This window comes from Dysidea avara, chromosome 4 (assembly GCF_963678975.1).
Source record: "Dysidea avara chromosome 4, odDysAvar1.4, whole genome shotgun sequence".
In the NCBI taxonomy this organism is placed as follows: Eukaryota; Metazoa; Porifera; class Demospongiae; order Dictyoceratida; family Dysideidae; genus Dysidea; species Dysidea avara.
In genome coordinates, this window is record NC_089275.1 from 27,435,629 (window position 1) to 27,451,514 (window position 15,886).

Genomic DNA, 15,886 nt, shown 5'->3' on the forward strand with positions numbered 1-15,886 from the left:
ACTTACTGGAAGTATTTCAGGTTTTTATTAATGCTTTACAGCACAAGTGCTGAAGGTCTGTAGGACACCTGGTCCTACAGCCTGCTCAAAGACTTTAGCTACTTAAGATGTGTTTGAAAAGTTGGAGATTGTACTAAAGGCATACTTGGGTTTGGTTATACCCAATCAATACTTCCAAGGTACTGTGAGGCTGGTTTCTGGTCAATACTTTTTTGAGAGAAGGTGCAAACCTCCAAGATCTCTAATCATGCAGTACGATAGTACCGTATAGTAGGGACCACAAAGGAGTAGGTATGGCCCATGAAAAAACATCACCCAAAAACCAGCCTCACTTTTTCCAGATGACAACGACTCAGTATTGGTTAGGCAAAGCTAAGCCCAAACAAGCCTTCAGATTGACCCGAAGTGCTTTCAACAAGTTGCTATGGAATTTAAAAAATATATTATTTAATGGAATTTTCTAGTGACTAACTGACTGACTGGGTAACTGACTGAGTAACTGACTGATGTCTTTAGACAATCGTAACTTGATAACGGCTAAGGCTATGGGTTTGATTTTTTCATTGTTCAATGTCGCTTCAGCCGGACATGTGCCTTTTGGTATACCGCAGTACGTACAATGCATTCTTCATGGACTTACCACTGTTCTACTTTGTGTCCCATTCATCTTTACTGATGGTGAAAAGTGTCGATTTGGTGGTAGTATGTGATGGCTTCCCTTCATAACGGAAATCGTCCATATATTTCATAGTGGCTACCACTGTTGGGACAGTTACTTTATAAAAGTAACTAGTTACATATTACATGCAACTAAACTATCATACAGTACGATAGTAACTGTATAGTAGGGACCACAAAGGAGTGGGCATGGCCAATGGAATAATATCACCCAAATAAACAGCCTCAGTTTTACCTGACAACAATGAGGCAGTATTGGTTAGGTAAAACTAAGCCCAAAAAAGCTTTCAGATCGAACTGAAACGCTTTCAACAAGTTGCTACAGAATTTTAAAAATAATTTATTTAATGGAATTTTCTACTGACTGTGTAAGTAACTGACTGACTGATGCATTCAGACAAGCTTATCTTGATAACAGCTAAGGCTACAGGCTTGATTTTTTCACTGTTCGACGTCGCTTTGGCCCACTGGTGCCTTTTGGCATACCGCCATATGTACAATGCATTCTTCATGGACTTACCAGTGTCCTCCTTTATGTCCCATTCATCTTTGCTGACTGTGAAAAGTGTCGATTTGGTGGTAGCACATGATGGCTTCCCTTCGTAATGGAAATTGTCCGTATGTTTCGTAGTGGCTATTTTGATTTCAGAGGTGCTTTTTGAACAGTTCTTGATTTGTAATGTTGTGTAATGGGTTAAACATAGCAGACAACAAAGCATAATCAGTGGATACTTCATTTTTCAGATGATAATTAATACTGGGCTATTCAAATGCGGTATGCGTCGGCTCACCAGTCATTACAAAAAAAAGTTAACAAACAAGTGCACAGAAGAAGTTGGAATTTTCAACTAGAGTAGGGACCATAGCACAACAATAAAGAGTACTGAAACAAGTTTGAGTATAGTACATGATATTAAATCACAGTAAAACAATAAGAAGTGTTGTATTCCTACTGTGCATTTTTTTGTGTACTTGTATACAGTACTATCATTCTATATGTTAAGAAGACTAAGTCACACATAACACAAATACAAAAATACTACTAGAAGGAAAAATTAGGAACTTTCAGTCTGATTAGGGATCATAGCCATAAAAAGTAGTGAAACAAGGGAGGTCGCCTACACCTGCAAAGTATAGACTGAAAAATCCTTCTATTTGCTTGTTTACTTTTTATAACATAATTGACTAATGAACCCATAAACACTGTGTCAAAGGGAAGTATGATGCCAAGTATGCCATTAAAATAATTTTGCATCTGAACGTGCACCCCAATTATCAATTATTACTGAAAGTGAAGTACCACTTTGCTTTATTTTCAGCTATGTTCAGCCCATTATACAGTGTTATAAACAAAGTACACAAGGTGAAGGATCCCTGCAATCAATCTAGTCACAACGGAAAACTCCCATTAGATAGGGAAGCCACCACACTGCAATACCCCGTATTGACACCTTTTGCTGCCAGCAAAGATAAATGGGACACAAAGGAGGACACAGGTAAGTCCATGAAGCATGTATTGTACATACTGTGGTATGCCAAAAGGCACCAGTCAGGCTGAAACAACATATAACAGTGAAAAAAATCAGGTCCATAGTCTCAGTGGTGTCAAGTTACGCTTGTGTGAAGGATCAGACATGTATGCAGGCAGGCAGGCAGGCAGTTAGGCAGGCAAGCAGTTAGTCAGTCAGTCGAAAATTCTGAACTTTTAAGCTCCGTAGCAACTTATCGGAAGCATTTTTGGCTACTCTGTAGACACTTTTGAGATTGCTTATACCTCACTAATACTGCCAAGGTGCCATGAAGGTATTGTGAGGTTGTGATATATAGTTTTGGCCAGAAATCCAAACCTTCATGATCCCAATTGTACAATACAGTAACTATTGTACTGTATGATATGGTATCTAATCCGAAATAACTGAAGTACAAAAAGAGTGGTACTACCAAAACTAAGGGTAAACTAAAAAGACATAATATCAAAAATGGCAACCAAGAAACTGCTGAAGTTATGCTAACGTCACTTAATTTGTAATGTTATTGGTACATAATTTGTTGAAATTTATGCGGGCACACCCATTTCTTAACTGTTTTATTTGATATTACATAGTTTTCACACTTAGACTTTTGAAAGCCACACTCATTTTCACATCTTGGCTGTTGTGAATTATATATGATATTGTATATGACATATATGTTACATTGACATTACCAGATTCATCACCACTTTGGTTCATTGTGAAGATACACAATTCAACTGCAGTGCAACTGACATGGAAATATTCTGGGACAGATGCCAAAAATTACTCTATTCTATATTTGTCAATCCCAGGTAATACCATGGTGATATCAAACATCACTGGGAAATGTGCTAGCAACCAAAGTTACATTGTGTCTGGATTAATGCCATTTATGTGGTATGGATTTCGTGTGAGGGCTTTCCAGTCCAAAGAATGGAACAGTGTGTACACTGGAACGGCCACTGATGAAATCCTAGTGATAACTCATGAAGATGGTAAGATGAATGAAAAATGTTCTAACATTACTCACATTTATGTATACAGAACCTGGTGCTCCTAGTGACTTCAGACTGAATTCCAATTCCATCACTTCTACTACAGCACGTCTCTCATGGTGTATACCATTAGTCACTAATGGCATTATACTAAGCTATACTCTGGTCTATTCTAATACAAGTGATATTATAGAAAGAGTGTACAATAATAATACATTTCGAACAACCATTGCTAACCTAAATGAAGACACTCATTACTATTTCACTATTTATGCAAACACTAGTGCAGGTGCAGGGAATACAAGCATAGGTTCAGGAAGAACAAAGGAAGATCGTAAGTACTACATTCATTTTTTTCAATAAAATTATTAATGATCATCCAAGTTACAGTTGAGTGTTAATTATCCAAATATTCAATAGCCAAAACATAGAGTTAATTATCTGTTTGACCACCTCTGAATTGAGGATGTCCACTAGTATATATACAGGTGTAGGCGGTCTGTCTTGTTTCTTTTTATGATACTTAAGTTTCCCAATTTACTTTGTTTATTACGTATTTTGTAATATAATTATGACCACACATACTGCTTCAAAAGAAAGAATGACTTCATGAAATTGATTCTGCATCTAAAGCAATTACTGAAAAATGTATTGGCCATCACATTTCGTTTAACTATGTTCACACAATATTACAAGAAAACATCTCTGCAATCAATCCACTCACTACAGAAAAATATATATGATTACCATTATAGTTTTATAACCGGCAGAGTGAAGACTACCACAAATTGACAACTTTATGCTGTTAGATAGACACACAAAAATAAGAAAAAGTAAATCCATGATGCATGCATTGTATGTGCTGCAGTATTCCTAATTACTAAAGGAATCTGTCAGGCTGTAGCAATATCTACCAGTGAAAAAATCAATCCCGCAACCTTAGCTGTTATCACGTTGCACTTGTTTGAATGTATTAGTAAGTCAGTCAGCAGAAAATTCCACTAAATAATCTTTTAAAATTTCATAGCAACTTATTGAATGCAATTTGGGTTACACCGAAGGCATTTCTGGGCTTGTTTGCACCTCACCAATCTTCCAAAGTGCCATGAAGGTATTGTGCTAATTGTGGAACTGGTTTCTGATAAATATTTTTTTGTGTGAATATGTAAACCTTGTGATCTCTAATATAGCTACTGTACTCTGCTGTATGATATGCGACCAGATTGTAGAAAACCAGAACTGATGTCCATTTGACAACTCAAATAATTATGACCCAAATAAGGGATTTGCAACTACTAACCACCTTTAGAGCATTTGTCAGTAGCAACAAATTTTTATCAAGTCCAACAAGTGCATAACACACGGTAGTGTGTCAGTAGCCCAAGAATCTGGTGCGCCACATCAGTATGTTATTGACAGGAAGAACAGTAATGCAATTTTCATGCATATGTGACCCAGTCTGGGAAAACTGGTGTTATTAATTATTTAAAAGTATTGAGAAATGCCAGTCTTAAGTATTCAGTGTGTTGTAGCTTGCCAATTGATGAAGCAACATGTACCAAATTTTCACACATTTTGCACCAATTCCATACCTCTCAGTGCATCCATTGTGTAAGTAGCCAACAGCTAAGTTTTCCACCATTTTAGAAACGTTTTAAGCCAGGTTTGACAGTAGTATCAGGTGAGCTCCAAAAGGGATGAGAGACAGGGGACAGAGGAGGGTAAGTGCAGTTTTAAAAAATCAAAGAGGAAGGTGTAGAGATGAATTATGGGCTATTCAGGTATCAACACTGGCTAAAATGAAAGGACATTTATAGCACAGGTCTTTATTTGACATCACGGAGCTGTACAGCCACATACAGCCATTCCCAGGCTGGCCAGGGCTCCCAGAAAGCTTGTACGGATTGCCACTGTGCTTGGCAAAAGCAACCAGCAAAAGCAGGCCACTTAAGTTTAGTTGATTTTGATAATGAAATTTGACAGTTTATTCATGAAGCTTTGTGTTCACGGTAACAAATTAAATCTACTGTCATGGCGATAAGACTGGTTTTCTCAGACCCAGTCACATATTATATAAATCCATGCTGCCTTGATGATTTTTGCTATGAAATTGTCCTGCACCTTCAGTAGTCAACATACACTGTACCAAATTTCAGCATAATCACTCTAAACATTCCCGAGATGTGAACCTTCAAAAATTGGCTTAATTTCCTCATTTTTTCTTCTTTTTGCACACTTACAAAAGTTGCCATAAAATGCAAACACATAACTCACAAGATTTGAAATTTGGCACATACAAGTGAAATTTAAAGGTGAGTCTTGGTACCAAGTATGGTTTGAGTACAATAAACAGTCATAGAGTTAACAATTATTCATGAAAAATAATGCCAATATATTGTCACGTCAACAGGATAAACCAGTTATGTGAAGCAGTTGAAATCGGTATGTTGATATATAGGTTAACTATCAAACCTCAACCTTTTTGTGGTTTGGAAGAAATCTGAGTTAAAGACCAGTGCAAAATCCAACAGTGTGTGACAATTATGCATTTGCTAAAATAAAAATGGATTAGTTTCCATGCCTACCTGTCATACCACTTAAAGGAATGGACCAAAAAACTGGTATAGACTTACGTAGGTGGATTGGTCATTGTTGAGAATATTTCGGTGGTTTAGATGGATTGGATTTCAAACCATCAAAAATTTAACTATGTGGTGCCAAGCTTTCTTACCTTTCAACTCCTTTACCTTTTCACTTTGGAGGCTTAGATTTAAGTGAGTCTGTCCCATCTACTTCAGCTGCCTTTTTAGGTTCATGTATATAACAGTGTTTGTGTCTTGGTTTCCACCCTCCTTTCTGTTGATGCTGACCAACTTAATTTCCTGATGAGAAGGCTGCTGTTTTTTTGATATTTCCAGTAATCCCCAGCCTCTCAGGAAGATATGTAAGCTACATTAGATCAACTGACCTGTTTACTTTATTCATTGTTCTGTATCTCGCACATTTAACTGCTCTGGCACATCCTTACAGTCAGGGCTGCCCAGAGAAATTAAGGGGCCCAGGGTAAAGAGTTAAAGTGGGGCCCCAGAGGCAAGGAGGTTTCCATTCTGAATCACAACTTCACCCAAGCTGTAAGTTGAAGACCAAAAAAAAGGTCACAACCTGCTGACAATGACAATATCTACCCCTCACCAACCATATCTCCTTATCTATAAGCTTGCTACACTGCTCCTCTGAAGAATATTGTGACTGCTCTATTAGAGTATTTAGTCTGACTGCTCTATTAGAGTATATCGATCTTTTAAACAGGCATTCAAGGGGCCCTTCGTGGGGCCTCCTGGGATCCCTTTCAGGCTGGGGCCCGGGGTAAAATTTCCCAGTTGGCCCCCCCTGTGGGCGGCCCTGCTTACAGTACATGACTTAAAGCTATTCCTAGAGCCTGTCTTGGTTTGGTCATCCCCTGCCCAGAATTTGTCATTAAATTACATCTGTGGTAAACAGTAACTTTCCCCTTTCTCCATTGTATACTTGCCTCTCTCCTATAGACAGCTTTGGTAATGCTGTTCTCATGGATCTATGAGAATCTGTCATCATGACACTTGTGATAACATTGTTTATAATGCCCTAAGTAGTGTCCCTCCCAAGCTTGCAAGAAAGGACTTATTCCAACAACTTTCTGTTGGTCATGAGGTATTGACAGTGATAATGATGACAATCTCCTCTACCCTTAATTGTAGTATTTTCCTGTACATAGTACAGCAGTGATTATATAATAGTTATACGGGCACAATGTGGAGTCTGTGAAATTTATATATAAACCCGAAGACCTGGGCTGTAGCGCACGAGCGAAGCGACGGCGCTACTAAGGGCCTGAGGGTTATAAATTTCATAGACTCCACATTGTGCCCGTATAACTGTTTTAGACTCTATTTCACATTACACTCAGATTACTTACCTCATCCATGGCTGTTTCTGCTGTAGGCTTGACAAAAGCAGCTGATTTTTTTGAGATAATACTAGCGCCATGGCAACTATGCATCCTCACATGACAAAATAATAGCGCTCGTTTAATCACTGCACGTGAACAATGCATAGCGATTGCATAAACCTAGATTTTGAGCATATGCTATATTGTGCCTGAAGGCGTGGAGTATATTAGAAAACAAGGTGGAGTATATGAGATTATTACCCACCCAAAACAGCCTAAATAGAGTCTAAGTAGTTGTAGCATTAGTTTATGATAATTGTAATTATATTAATTTTAAAAACTATGTGTGGGTAGTGAGTGAGCATTTGGCAGAGCAGTCAGCTACATAATATTAAGTCTCTCTATTAGAGTGCTCAGCTATGTTGCAGCGATGCAACAAGTCACCATGTAGAGACCCCAGCTAAGCTACAAGTTACCCTGTAGAAATGTTACAAATCATCCTGAAGAAAATTCAGCTACATAAAATTCACCCTGTAGTGAGTTCAGTTACATTACAAGTCATCCTTTGGACAGTACAGCTCCAAAGAAATCACCTTGTAGGAAATTTAGCTACACTACAAGTCATCCTGTAGAGAATTCAGATGCAAATAATTCACTCTGTATAGAGTACAAGTTCCCTGTCACCATGTAGAGAGTTTAGTTATATTACATATCACCCTTTAGAGATCATGACACACGATAGTGTGTCGTGCGGCCCAAGAAGCCGGCGCACCACACTGTGGGTATATTGACAGGAAGAAAATGTCATTTTCACACTTTTTTATCTTGGTGATCCCTTATGCGATTGGAACCAAATTTGCTACAGAGTTGTCCGCCATCCAGGGAAGTCTACATACCAAATTTGAAAGAAATCGCTGTAGCCATTTCTGAGATATGAGCTGCCAAAGTATCGATTTTTTTTCTTCGTTTTTTTCTTTTTCGTGTTTTCGCACACTTGCACAAATTGCTATAAAATGCAAACGCGTACTCTGATCGCCTTGACATTTGGCACACAGAAAGGGAGTCCAACGGCGAATCCTAGCATCAAATTTGGTGCAAATCTGATGAATGGTTCGAGAGTTATGACCGATTATTCACGTAAAACAAGATCGATTTGTTGTCACGCCTACAGGGTAAACCGCTTCATGGAATGAGTTGAAAATTGATATATAGATGGAGTAACCATTGTAGGAGTGCCTTTTGGTGGTTTGAAAGGAATCGAGATAAAGACCATGGACACAAAACCCAACCTGTGTCACAATTACACGATCGATTTCTATGAATAAAAAAGCATTAGTTTTTACGCCTACTAGGCAAACCGCTTAGAGCAATGAGCTGAAAATCGGTGTATGGCTGGAATAATCTTCATAGAAAGTCCTTACAGTAGTACAGAAGAATCAGAGTACAAACCACTGAGTTATGATTCGAAAGCCAATTCCATGTAGCAAATGCGAGATCGAGATACTTTAATAGAACAGTCAGTCACCCTTATAGAGAATTCAGCTAATTTATTTACTCCATTATAGAATTCTATTACATTACAAGTTATTCTGTAGGGAGTTCAGCTGCAAACAGTTAATCTTATAGACAGTTCAGCAAGAAGCAAGTCACCCTATAGAGAGTTCAGCTACAAATATATTGCTGTAGTGATTCAGAACATTACAAGTCAAACCGAAGAGAGTTCAGGTATAAACAAGTCATGCACCCCGCAAAGAGTTCAGCTACAAACAATTCACTCTGTAGAAGTTCTGCTACAAACAAGTCTTCATGCAGAGAGTTTAACAACCAAAATCCACCATGTAAAGACTTCAGCTTTACTAACAAGTTACTCTGTAGAGAGATCAGCCAGAAACAAGAGAGAGCTCAGCTAGAATATGTCACCTTATAGAGAGTTCAGCTACAAATATATCGCACTATAGAGAGATCAGATAGAAGAAGCCACCTTGTAGAAGGTTCAGCTGTGAAGTAATCACACTAGAGAGAGTTTAGCTAGAAAAAATTCACCCTGTAGAGAGTTCAGCTACAAAGAAACCATCCTGTAGAGAGTTCAGCTACAAACAAATCACCCTGCAGAGATTTTGGCTACAAAAAATCACCCTGTGGAGTATTCAGCTACAAACAAATCACCTTGTAGAGTGTACAACTAGACACAAGTCACCCAGTAGAGAGATCAACTACAAGAAGTTACATTGTAGAGATATCAGCTAGAAGAAATCACATTGCAGAGAGTTCAGCTACAAAGAAACCATCCTGTACAGAGTTCAGCTACAAAGGAACCATCCTGTAGAGAGTTCAGCTACAAACAAATCACCCTGTATAGAGTTTGGCTACAAAGAAACCATCATGTAGAGAGTTCAGCTGCAAACAAATCACCCTGTAGAGAATTCAGCTACAAACAAATCGCCCTGTAAAGAGATCAGCTAGAAGAAGTTACCTTGTAAAGAGTTCAGCTACAAAGAAACCATCATGTAGAGACTTCAGCTACAAACAAATCACCCTGTAGAGAGATCAGCTACAAACAAGTCACCCTGTAGAGATATCAGCTAGATACAAGTTACCTTATAAGGATCAGCTACAAACAAATCATTCTGTAAAAATATATGTTGGAAACAAATCACCATGTAGAGAGTTCAGCTAGAAACAAGTCACTCTGAAAAGAGTTCAGCTACAAGCAATGGGAGTTTCAGCTAAAGTTCAGTTATGTATATAACAAGTCACCTTATTACCTACAGTATGATTATCTTTCATTGTTAAATATACAAATATGTTTAATCAGACAAAAAACTGTATACAACATTTCTTCCTTTGTTCCACAATTCCTGCAGAAAAGAAAAAAAAAACAAGTTAGAAGGAAGCACCAAAGCCAGTTAATGGCTGGCTTTGTGGCTTGCAATACAAAAAGAAGTGATATCTAAACCAAAACAGCCAAGCTGTAAAAAAAGAGTGCGGCCCCAAAAATGGCTATGGTGAAAAAAGATGTGAAATCCAAGGTGGCGGCCAAGAAATGGCTGTGATGGTAGGTTAATGGCAAAACTTTTAATTACGACAATTCAGGTGAATTTGCGTTGCCTCCTCCTAGTCACCTTGGATTTCACATCTTTTTTCACCGTAGCCTTTTGGGGGCCACACTCTTTTTTTACAGCTTGGCTGTTTTGGTTTAGATACTATTTAACTACAAGAAAGCCACCCTGTAAAGAGCTCAGCCTTGTTCTAATTTTCTCTTTAGAGTGTTCAGCTATGATAAAAGTTGCCCTGTAGTGAGTTCAGCTACCAACAAATCATCCTGTAGAGAGTTCAGCTACATTACAAGTAGTGTTGTACCAATTATTGAATCGGCAATCAATAAAGGCCAACAAAAAGGGCTTTTGTATACAATTGGAAATCAGTAATATTAATGCTGAATTGACCGATTATTAATAGTTCACACATGCGCTTTAGTAGCTGCCACTTTTAGTGTAAGAGCATGGTGAAAAACATGTCCAGAAAGAAACCGTTCATTTGGAATTACTTAGACTTGGCAGAAGATACAGAGTACACTAGCTTGCTGCAAGTCTTGCAGTACATCTATCTCACATGGGGACTGATGGTTCTATGAAGGTTTATGCACAGTATAACACCAGTAACCTGGTGAATGACTTGAAGAGTCAAAGTGATGCTTACAAGGAATACCAAAAAATATGCTGAATACCAAAAGAAAGAGAAACGAAGAGGTTCAGTCAAGCAGTTATTGCTGTTCAATGTACAAGACAAGGCTAGAACATGGGATATCAAGACTCACGGTAGTGAGGCATGCGGCCACGAAACTATGAAGTGCACGCCCAAATTAAAAAGACGCAGCCACTACTGTGGTTATTTACATGTAGGGACGGTTTTGCAATATTAGCCCTAGATTATGCAACATCTCTCAATAGATTTGTATTGCATTCATAGGCGGCGGAAAGGGGGGGGCTAGGGGGCTAAAGCCCCCCTTCGGTCTGCTGAGGGGGGGCTTAGCCCCCCCCTCAGAATGATATCACACCGAAATTATCTTTCTTGAAGGCCGTGATAAAGATCGAGATACTCTAATAGAGCAGTCACTCTAATAAAGTAGTCAGTGTGCAGCGAGCTATGTAAGGATTTTTATGTAGTTTATCAGCTAGAAATGATAGCTGGTGAGGTGGAAAACTCTTGTCAGTTGGTTGTGACCTTTTTTTTTTTTTTTTTTTTTTTTTTTTGGTCTCACTTTACCAAACTATAGAAATAAGTCTGGGTCAGCCCAGCGGAGCCCCCCCTCATATCAACTACTTCCTCCGCCGCTGATTGCATTATGCATTATGTAATAAAAAAATCTTTAGGAGTCGTCATCAGTTTTCTTGCGACCTCGCTAGAATAATAAGTAGACCTCACTAAAATAAAAAAATTGCCGTATTTTGCTTTATTTCTCTAGCTTATGTTCCACCTACTGTCATGTTATACCAGTCAACATAGCCATGTTTGTACAGTCCATCTAGCACTGACAATATCTAATTCTGGTTTTCCCATATGTGTATTTTCTTTGATCAAACGTCTAATCCCTACAATAACTTTTAAAGACATGATGTGGACACAAACTCTAATGTCTGATAAACAAGTTGTGACAGCATGCAGAACCGTAAGTTCCCTGGGGAAGGCATTTTAAGCAGAAATCTTTTAAACTCCATTTAGTGCCATGCCTCATGCGAGTGTTTATAATTGGCAGATGTCTTATAAACAAAGTGTGAAAATGTGAAGAACGTACAGTCACTATAGAAGGTGTTTCAAGCATAACTCTTGTATTGCCACACCACACATGGTGTATTAAAATTGCTCAACCCTTGTGACTTGTCACTACTAAGAATGTAAATCTGTAAAACTTCTGGTAGTGCCCAAACCAGCTTGTTACATTGCATTACCCAACCTAACAACAAGCAGTCACTCCCATTTGCAGCTTTCTTCATGCATTTCACTTAATACACATGTTACATAAGGGTCATTCCATATCAAATCAACATGAAATTGACATGACCTCTTCGGATTTCTTTGTTATATACTACACATAAAGGGTCTATTGAGAAACTAAATTTTGACCCATTCTACTAATTACCTTTGGAGATATGACCACTTAAAAGTTGATTGAAAAGCTTCTTGAAACATACAAGCTAACACAAAATTCCCCGTAACTTGTGAATGACGCAACATATAATGTTGTGGTTTGTTTTATCAAATCCAGCATTAATTGCTCTTTCTGATGATATATAGGTTTTTATGATTGCATTTAGTACAGGGTCAAACCACAAAAAAGTGATATTTTCTTTGATCTCAATTTTCAAAGAAACGGTAGTTTTAATTAGTTTCATATTCTGTGTACAAGTTGTGTATATGCACACCTATCATACGTAAAAGTTTCAAGTTGGGACTGCAATTGCAGTAGTAATGATGGGACCAAAATAGTTTTTATAACTTGAACTGGTTGAGATCCATGTACTAATTCTTTTTTCCTGCCTGCATAGTGCTCTGTCTTAATTGTTCAACCTTAAAGCTACATGATTAGCCTAATCTTCCAAAACAATAATTTGTAATTTCAGCCTAAGTAGTTGTATTTACTCTATACATGTCACCAAAATTTTTACTTGTTGACTTGTTGTATCGTCTACAAATCTCTTGGAAGTTCTTTACAGTTAAAGAACTTCAATGGAAATGTAAAGGCTCTGCTAGACACCACTGTTACCATCTTTTACCATTGGATACATTGTCAGTTGCATATAAAAACACGGAATAGTGTGTACTACCTGCCAGTTTTCGTTTAGTACTGTGTGAACGTATGGCACAAAAGCACTGGATAAATAGTTGTTGCAATCCTTTTAAAAACCCAAGGCACAAGAAGACAAGTTTAAGGCCAGTTTTACCTTGGATGTGTGAGAAGATTGATACTCTCACACTTGATCAGAAGATATGTGATAGCTGTGGAAAGAAACTTTCAGAAATGGAGACAGTACAAGAAGAATCAAGTGATGAAGACGCTTATGATTATCAGGATCTGGAGAGTGTTAACAAACGTTTATCTATCATTGGAGAATCACCAGTCATAAAATGTAGGCTACAAAGTACATGCTACCCTAGGGGAAAGCTAACTAAGATAAAAAGTGCTTTTGTGAAGTCCATGCATATGTCTGACTCAGAGGATACTGATGATGAAAGTGAGATGATCAAGCAGTTCAAAGTAAAGTTCCATGAAACCCAAGACAAGAGTGTTAAGGTGGCTCGGAACAGTTTTCATAAGGTTTCAACAGTGTTATGTAAGCAATCACATTAGCTATGAGGCTTAAATATAATCATTACTGTGGTTGACCACCAGTTCCTGTCATTTGCAAATGAATATAATTATGTTGCGTAAGCACACATCATCACAGCATTTAACAAGATCACCGCGCGCTATTTTTACAAGCCTCCATACAAAAATGAACTAGTTGCCGGTTTTTCAAGATACGACTGTCAAATTTTGGATGGGCAATCAGTAGTAAATAAGCTGCAATTGTGCGGAAGTCGATTTTTAGTATTCGCTTCGACCTGGCAGTGGCGAATTAAAAAAAAACCCGTTTCAAGTCTTTGTGTGACATGGGTAGAATTAACGCGTAAACCAAAGACCTGGTAGGAAAAGTAGCTCCGCACAATGATAGATAATCAGGTAAATAGTGTCTAACAGCGAATCCAGCCCCATAGCGTCAAGCGCGGAGGAAGAGTTCACTTTGAAGGGCTAAATTTGTAACTTACGCTACACGCATCCCAGAGAGCTCCTGTTTGTTGTAAATGGTAGAGAACAAACTGCTTCATAGATTTCTGTTAGTTCAATGCACTTCATGAAGATAGCTTGCTTGTTTTAGGCCCTGTAAATTTCATGGTGAAGCCATATGGAAACTGTTCCCAGCCACCTTAAGGTACAAATTTTAACAGTTCTTCCTATAAGTTGGAGCATCAAAAAGATTGAAAGTGAATTTAAGGCTTCCAATTACATGGTTCGAAAGGTTAAAGCCTTAGTTAAATCAGGAGGTATTTTGTCCACGCCAAACCCAAATCATGGTCATGGTTTGAGTAATGAGACAATTACAATGGTTCAAAACTACTATGAGTCTGATGATATTAGTCAAGTAATGCCTGGAAAGAAAGATTGTATTTCTGTTAAGATTGATGACAGAAGAATTTTAGTTCAAAAGAGATTATTGTTAGGAAACCTGAAAGAAGTTTACCAACAATTCAGAAGATCAATTTCCAGCTGAAAAGATAGGATTTTCTAGGTTTGCTGAACTTTGTCCAAAGCATTGTGTCTCGGCTGGAGCTAGTGGAACAAATGCAGTATTTGTTTGCACTATCCACCAAAACACAAAGATGATGATGGTTGCTGGTAAACTGGCAGAGCTTTCAGCTGGTAGGGAGTTTCATTTACAGCATTGTTACAACTGTATTGCACTAGTCATATGTAATCCTCCACAGCCTGTTTGCTATATAAGGATTTGTCAGTTTGGCCCAGGAATTTCACAGCTCAAAGATTACCTCAATGACATAATGGATGACAATTACGTTGATAGTATCCAGTACAAATAATGGGTGTCTGTGGATAGATCAACACTAGAGACAATCTAATCCAAACAGCCAAGCTGTAAAATAAGAGTGCGCCCTGAGAAAGGCTATGGTGAAAAAAGATGTGAAATCCAAGGTGGCGGCCAAGAAATGGCTGTGATGGTAGGTTAATGGTAAAAATTTTAATAACGACAATTCATGTGAATTTTGTGCCAAGACCAAGCAGCACCAAATTCACCTTAATTGTTGTTATTAAAATTTTTACCATTAACCTACCATCACAGCCATTTCTTGGCCGCCACCTTGGATTTCCCATCTTTTTTCACCATAGCCTTTCTCAGGGCCGCACTCTTTTTTTACAGCTTGGCTGTTTTGGATTAGATTTCACTTCTGTTTATATTTGTATACCCCAAAGCCGGCCTATGGCTGGCTTTAGGGCTTGTTAACCTGTCATTTTTTCTTTACTACAGGAAGAAGAAAAGATGAAGCAGGGTGATTTCTTTGTAGCTGACCTCTCAGCAAGGTGACCATTCTAGCTGATCTCTCTACAGGGTGGTTTGTTTGTAGCTGAAATCTCTACAAGGTAACTTCTTCTAGCTGATCTTTCTACAGGTTGATTTGTTTGTAGCTGAATTCTCTACAGGGCGATTTGTTTGCAGCTAAACTGCTGAACTCTCTACAATGTAACTTCTTCTAGCTGAACTCTCTACGGGTGGCTTGTTTCTAGCTGATCTCTCTACAGGGTGACTTGTTTCTAGCTGAACTCTCTACAGGGTGATTTGTTTGCAGCTGAACTCTCTACAAGGTAACTTCTTCTAGCTGATCTTTCTACAGGGTGATTTGTTTGTAGCTGAATTCTCTACAAGGCAATTTGTTTGCAGCTGAACTCTCTACATGGTAGTTTCTTTGTAGCTGAACTCTCTACAATGTGACTTCTTCTAGCTGAACTCTCTACAGGGTGACTTGTTTCTAGCTGATCTCTCTACAGTGTAACTTGTTTCTAGCGGAACTCTCTACAGGGTGATTTGTTTGTAGCTGAACTCTCTACAAGGTAACTTCTTCTAGCTGATCTTTCTACAGGGTGATTTGTTTGTAGCTGAATTCTCTACAGGGCAATTTGTTTGCAGCTGAACTCTCTACATGGTAGTTTCTTGTAGCTG

At 38.3% G+C, this 15,886-nt stretch overlaps 1 protein-coding gene across 1 annotated transcript in view; it reads left to right on the forward strand.

Annotated features, from left to right (window-relative positions):
- LOC136253714 (uncharacterized) overlaps window positions 1-15,886 on the forward strand; it is a 124,771-nt gene that overhangs the window by 78,487 nt on the left and 30,398 nt on the right. The window contains exons 13-14 of the mRNA XM_066046372.1: window positions 2,888-3,187; window positions 3,237-3,521. Of these exons, the coding sequence (XP_065902444.1) occupies window positions 2,888-3,187; window positions 3,237-3,521 (585 nt within the window). The remainder of the gene's footprint in view (window positions 1-2,887; window positions 3,188-3,236; window positions 3,522-15,886) is intronic.